At 35.4% G+C, this 7,648-nt stretch overlaps 1 protein-coding gene across 1 annotated transcript; it reads left to right on the forward strand.

The window, feature by feature from the left end:
• The first annotated feature begins 1 nt into the window (after window position 1).
• LOC109159530 lies at window positions 2-1,069 on the forward strand. Its single transcript, XM_019307632.1, has one exon. It carries the CDS (start codon window positions 2-4, stop codon window positions 1,067-1,069), a length of 1,068 nt encoding a protein of 355 aa, XP_019163177.1.
• Window positions 1,070-7,648: the final 6,579 nt, after the last annotated feature.

Raw genomic sequence — 7,648 nt, forward strand, 5'->3', positions numbered from 1 at the left:
TATGGAGTATGATGATATGTGGTATTCGGATAGGGATTTGAGGGGTTGCTATTCAGTTAAGGATGGTTACAGGAAGTTAGGGGAGTTGAATGGACCATGCTTGCCAGTATGGGGAAATCTTTGGAAACTACAGGTGCCCCCGAAATGGAAGAACTTTCTGTGGAGAGCTCTATCAGTAAATTTGCCTACTCTTAATAATCTTATTAAGAGAAGGGTGGAGCTTATTAATATTTGCCCGGCATGTGGAACGGATGAGGAGAATGTCATGCATATTTTATGTTCTTGTTATTTTGCTACACATGTATGGAACATTTCTCAACTGCCTATTCCCTCTTTTGACGGCATGAATTTTGTGCAATGGATGGAGTTGTGGCTTGGTGTCTCGGCCGCCTATAATACAGAAGCACATGGGAGGATTTGTGGATTGCTATATGATATTTGGTCTGCCAGGAATGAGGCGGTATGGGAAGGCTGTCTGCCGGTTCTGTATGTGTTGTTGCAACGGTTCTCGGCTAGGTGGGCGACGTGGATCGCAAGTGAGCAGCAGCGCAGCATCAGCCGTGTACCGCATGCACCCCCAACGCCGAATCCACTTCTACCGCCACCGACTGGTGTGATCTGCCGGGTTGATGCAGGCTTTCATGGACCGACTCGTGTTCCAGCTTATGGTATTATTGTGCAGGAAGCAGATGGATCTTTTGTGGCAGCAGGGAATGGACCGCTTATTTGCTCGTATGACCCCATTTTGGCGGAAGCGTTAGCAATGTGTGAGGCTCTATCGTGGTTAAGGAATAATGGCTTCTCAATGATCACAGTTTACACGGATAGCTCGATTTTAGTCTCTAGTCTTAGCCATGCATGTTCTTTTCGTACTTATCTTGGTTATGTTTTGCTTTCTTGTAAACATTTACTTTCCACTATGTCTAGTTCGGTAGTAAATCATGTTTGTAGGGATGCTGTACAGGCGGCCCACGTTATGGCAAAGCATGTAAGTGCCACGTTGGCACGTTCACAATGGAGGGATGTTCCTCATCCTTTTCTTGAGCCTGATGTGGCTAATGCAATCTGAGGTTGTTGGCTTTCAAAAAACTTACCCGTCCCATTTTCCTATTATTTTTCATTAACTTTTAATCCTTGATAATCAAAATGGATGAATTAGATCAAGTTTGGCCTATTAAGACTAGTATTAAGACTCTTTGTATTTGAGTCACATTATAACTCCCAGTCCAAGTCTTCCTATAATTCCTTTTGTATATATTCCCTCGTCTGTACAGTTGTTATTACATTCATTCAATACAATTCTATCAATTCTGGTATGAGTTAGTTAGGATTTCTGTTTAAAATTCGCCAATGCCATAGTCCTGCAGCCAACCCCAAGCTACGTCTTCGACAGATCAGAAGGATTTCTAGCCTTTGGCCGGCTAATCAAAACGGCGGAGTCAACTTACTAAGGAATCAAATTCTGGGTTTATATGATCTGCTTTAATACGTTTGATAATTATTAAGTTTGTCAAATTGGCCATGACGTGTCCTTTTCTCATAGATTGCCAAAATTAATTGCAGTCGATGATAATGGAAGCCAAAATAGGGTTGTTTGGTCAAAACCGTGGAGGCTGGCAACGTGGTGGTGATGAAAATCGAGGTAGTAGCCGTCTGCACCGAGATCAGTAGCGTGGCGGATGTGGCTTTAATGTTCAGTGTCAAATTTGGGATGATTTCGGTCACACGGGGGCCAATTGTTTTCGGCGTTTTAATGTTCAGTGTCAAATTATTTGTGATGGTTTTGGTCACATGGGAGTCAAATGTTTTCGGCGTTTTTATGAACAATGTCAAATTTGTAATGGATTGGTCACACGGGAGCCAATTGTTTTCGACGCTATGATGAACATTGTCAAATTTGTAATGGCTTCGGTCACATAGGAGGCAATTGTTTTCGGTGTTATTCAGGAGCTCCGGGTTCTGAGGCTAATTTGGTGTTTAGGGATGGTTTGGGTGCAAACCTCGTCAAACTCTCATACTTGGATTTCGGACACTGGAGCCACAAATCATGCAACTTCAGACATAGCTGCCCTTTCTACCTCGGAGAAGTACACTGGTAATGACACTTTATGTGTTGGTAATGGTATGAGCCTGTCTATTAGTCGTGTTGGTCATGTTACTTTTGATACACCTTTTAGGTCTTTTACGATGTCTGATATATTGCATGTTCTTGGTCTGTCTACCTCTTTATTATTTGTTCAACGTTTTGCTACAGATAACAATGTGTTCTTTGAGTTTCATCCTTCTTTTTTTTCTTGTGAAAGATATCACCACCAAGGAAATCCTCCTACGGGGTAGTAGTTCGGGTGGCCTTTACACTTTGCCTGTTCCAAATTCGTTTCCTTCCATGTTTCTCTCTGCTCGTGCTTCCGCTTCGGTTTGGCATGTCGTTTCGATCATCCTCATCAGCGTGTCCTTAGTCAAGTTCTTCAGTCTTGTCCGGTTCATGGCTCTAGTCGTACTATTCGTTGTAATTCCAGTTTATGTTAAGCATGTCAATTGGGAAAATCTGCACGCTTTCCTTTATCACGTGTTGAGTCTAATAGTTCCGATGTTCTTGATTTGATATACACTGATATTTGGGGACCAGCTCATTTGCTATCCTCCAATGGTTATCGTTATTTTGTCATCTTTGTTGATGATTATTCTCGTTGCACCTGGTATTTTCCTATGAAGCAGAAATATGATCTTTATGTCATATTTAATCAATTTTGTGCTTTAGTTGAGCGTTCATTTAATAGTAAAATCAAGTCCATTCAATATGATCTAGGAGCTGAATATAAGAAATTACATTATTTGTTTTTGCAACGAGGCATTAATCATAGGCAGTCATGAGCCTACACTCATGAACAAAACGGTCGTGTCGAACGAAAGCATAGACACATAGTTGAAACGGGTTTAGCTCTCCTAGCATGTCCCTCTGCTCCATATAAATTCTGGGATTTTACCTTTGAAACTGTAGTTTATTTAATCAACAAAATGTCATTTGTTGTATTAAATAACTCCAGTCCTCATTTAAAATTGCATAACTCCCATATCTCCTACTCTTTTTTTCGTGTCTTTGGGTGTCTATGTTATCCGTATCTTAGCACCATATAATCGTCACAAAATGTCATATCGTTCCTCTCCATGTGTCTTCTTAGGATATCCTAAGTCGTTCCAGGGGTATAGGTGCATGGACTTACAGACTAACAAGATTTATGTGTTCAGGCATGTGCGGTTTGATGAGACAGTATATCCCTTTGCTACTAAAAATAATTTGCAGACATCTCCTCCAATATAGATCACTCCATGGGCTGAATCAATTTTTTACCAGGCAGTGATCATCACTCCCCCGCCTGGGCAGCCCCACTGCAGCATCGACGCCGCCTCCAGCGACGATACCGCTGCACTGCCGTCGTAGCAACCGCCTGCCACCCAGTCAGTCGGTTTGTCCGAACACGAGCCTACGGATCACACCATACAGCCGGTTGCCAGGCCTCGTGGTTGACATCGGGGTAAGTAGTACAACACCAACAAGTGCTCCGCATGACATATGATTTTACAACGGATGAATAAAATGGCTTGTGTGATATTATTACGATGTATATTTATTAAAATTATAAATATTATTTTTCAAAAGGCAGAGAGTACAACATAAACAAGTGGTCCCCGTGCAATATGCTTTTACAACGGAGGAATAAAATAACTTTAACGGAGAAATAAAATAACTTTAATGATATTACTATGTACATTTATTGGAATTATAACTACTGTTTTTTTAAAAAAGAACAACTAATTATAAACTATAAACACAACTTCTATTTGTTATTAGATATATATCAGCTTAATCTACTCACTCGAGACATAAATTTTTTGGGTTTTTCTGAAGCAAAGACTAAGGAATTCTTATTTGTTTTTGTTTTGCTTTTCTCAAGAAAATGGAGGGTTTTTCTGGAAATATCCGATCAAGGAAGGAAATGGAGAAACACAACCGAGGTTCATGGCATCCCAACATCAAATTCGATAGGTAAAACTACCTACGACATATCATCTCCTGCTCAATCAATTGTGGGTTGCTTATAAACATGGTCAAGAGATGAGGATCTATCAAATCATTTTGGGCAAGCCGGATAAGTGTAGCTATGTCAACAATTAATGCAGGATCAATTTGAAATCCTGTATATGATGGTATGGTAGGATTTCCATGGATGATTGATGTGCTCTCTTTTCTGCAACTGGTTGTGAAGAAGAAGCACAGATTTTGCACGGAGGTTGCACTTCTGCCTCCTCTAGTTCTTCTATTGGATTTAGGGACACATGATGATGAAAAATGTACCTGTCATCCTGGGATTGGTCCTCCAAGTCCAACACAACAGAAGGGTTGTATATATGGGTATGGGAGAAATTTGGATTTTATTATGATCAAGTAAAGTGATGAAGATTGTGATAAGATCATAATATGTTTGTCTAATATATACAGGTGTTCTGAATATTTTTCTAATTTATATGATTTTAATGTATTTCTTCATTTCCTTGTAGAGTAGTTTCTTATGTTTATGTATTATATATAGTCTCAAAAAACAAAGAAATTAAAGAACGGTTGGGCGGCTCTTATATAGGGAAGAAAATATAATGTTGTGTCCGAACGCATTTATTTTTACCTTAAAATTTGAGATTTATTAAATTTAATTTAGATTATGAAAGTAATTTTAAATTTATGATCGAATATAGGGTTGAGGTTAATAATAAATGTATTACTAATCTAGTTTGGGTGGCTAAGACATTGTGGTCTAATGACACCCGGGTTGCACTCCCATATGAAGGGAGTGGGTTCAAGCCTCAATAGAGGACACAAAGATTCATCACACAACAAAGAGTCAATGATGCCTCCGTTGATGCTCGAACCCACTCTTTTCTATATGGGAGTGCAACCCGGGTGCCATTAGACCACAAGGTCTTGGCCACCCAAATTAGATTAGTAATACATTTATTATTTATGCATGAAAATTTTACATTTTCCTTTTTATTTAAAAAAATCAAAATTGTGGGCCTTCTAGTGTTTTCAAGTCATCATCAGTGTGATTCCTTACTTTTTTTAAAAAAAAAAAAAAAAAAAAAATCTAATTCTCTAATTATTTCATAATCAAGCATATAACACTACGACTAACTTTATATTTTTTTAAGGATAATTAGAGAACTAGATTTCAAAAATTAAAAAATAAAATTATATTGACAATTTAGAAACAATTATTATTTTTTCAAAGTATATTATCATTTATTGTATACTAGCTAATGACATACTTTTGGAATGTAAAATAATTTTTCTTGAAATCATAAATTAATTTATATGAATGTATAATAACAATGTAAATATAGATTAATTTATCATATTACGTGTCTATATATATAGTGACCCGTCCTTGACCCACAGTGGGGCGGGTCAATCGGTGGTGGGCCAAACCCTTTATATGTATAAACAAAAATATACTGAGTATATGTTATTAATTTGTAATATTGTAATGTATTTATTTTTATTCTTTAAAAAGAATTTTATGCTTATTTACCAATCGTGATTTGAATTGTTACTTTTTTTTTTTAATTTTTATTTTAAGTTAATCATATTTGTCCAACCCATGGGGTCCACCAACCGAGATGGGATATGTTAGGATTACTTGAACCCTAGCTTGTGAGTTTTTTAGTTCTGGTTTTCAAAAATTCAAAATATTTAAGCCTGATGTGTGACGGGTCAGCCTGCTTTAACAAGAATATATTTAGAACCTTGAAAATCATTGTTATCGAACACTTAAGAACCAAGTAATTTATTATCATAATCTTATTAGCAACAAAGGCATAATCTTATCATAATCGAAAGCAAGTCAAGCACTACAATGACTACATAAATACGTTCATAAAAAATGAATTTGTTGGAACTAACTACTACACTTCAAAAAATAAAAATAAAAATAATAACAAAAACGGTAGGTAGTACAACACCAACAAGTGCTCCGCTTGACATATGATTTTACAACGGATGAATAAAATGACTTGTGTGATATTATTACGATGTATATTTATTAAAATTATAAATATTGTTTTTCAAAAGGCAGTGAGTACAACATAAACAAGTAGTCCCCGTGAAATATGTTTTTACAACGGAGGAATAAAATAACTTTAACGGAGGAATAAAATAACTTTAATGATATTGCTATGTACATTTATTTGAATTATAACTATTGTTTTTTGAAAAAGAACAACTAATTTGAATTGAACCCCCCAAAAAAAATCCACCCTACAAGTACTTCACATGTTAAAACACAACAATATGTTGTAGTTAGTCCATCTAGAAAGATTAAATAAAAACGTATTAAATTAATAAAAAATTAATAAATTACTAAAATTTAACAAAATTAAATTTTCATATGATATGCTTATCAAATTTATATGAAATTGATATTATAACATTGATTAGAATACAAAAATAAAACAAATCAAGTTATTATTTTGAATTACAAACACAAATTATATATAAATAACTTAAGCAATATAGTAAATACATAAGTAAATTGATAAATTAATAAATTGTTGATAATTTATCAAATTGAATAAAATTCTCATATATGCTTATAAAAAATATAGAAATTTAATAAAAAAAGCATTATAGTAATTAATATATAATAACCAATTACTATATATTCATATATAGAAGTAATTAATATTATATTATTATACATTTGTAAATCTCGAACTCTTAATTAGTATTTCAAAAAATAATTAATTATCAAAATTTTATTAGAAATCTATACGTATTTACTATTATTGTTTATTAAAATTAATGAATTCAATCATCTATATTCACCTCACTAAATCTATATACAAATTCTATGCCTCAAGACCATCAACTCTCACGCTAGGCAATTTAAGTTCCAATAGCAAAAGTGTTCCTCAGGTTTTATGGTATATATGGTGGCGCTGAGTTGTTATAAACTATAACACGACTTCTGTTTTTTATTAGATATATATCACCTTAATCTACTCACTCGAGACATAAGTTTTTTTGGGTTTTTCTGAAGCAAAGACTAAGGAATTCTTCTTTGTTTTTGTTTTGCTTTTCTCAAGAAAATGGAGGGTTTTTTCTAGAAACATCCGATCAAGGAAGGAAATGGAGAAACACAACCGAGGTTCATGACATCCCAACATCAAATTCGATAGGTAAAACTACCTACGACATATCATCTACTGCTCAATCAATTGTGGGTTGCTTATAAACACGGTCAAGAGATGAAGATCTATCAAATCATTTTGGGCAAGCCGGACAAGTGCAGCTATGTCAACAATTAATGCAGGATCAATTTGAAATCCTGTATATGATGGTATGGTAGGATTTCCATGGATGATTGATGTGCTCTCTTTTGCTGCAACTGGTTGTGAAGAAGAAGCACATATTTTGCATGGAGGTTGCACTTCTCCCTCTTCTAGTTCTTCTATTGGATTTAGGGACACATGATGACGAAAAATGTGTTGGAAAAAATAGCTTAAAATGGCATATTAAGTGGCTATTTTTTGGTACAATTATCAGTGGGGTCCACTTCCGATTTGGGTCGGGTCAAAGTGGATTCGGGTTCTTCGT

The sequence above is a fragment of the Ipomoea nil genome, unplaced genomic scaffold, assembly GCF_001879475.1.
Source record: "Ipomoea nil cultivar Tokyo-kokei standard unplaced genomic scaffold, Asagao_1.1 scaffold2833, whole genome shotgun sequence".
Taxonomy (NCBI): Eukaryota; Viridiplantae; Streptophyta; class Magnoliopsida; order Solanales; family Convolvulaceae; genus Ipomoea; species Ipomoea nil.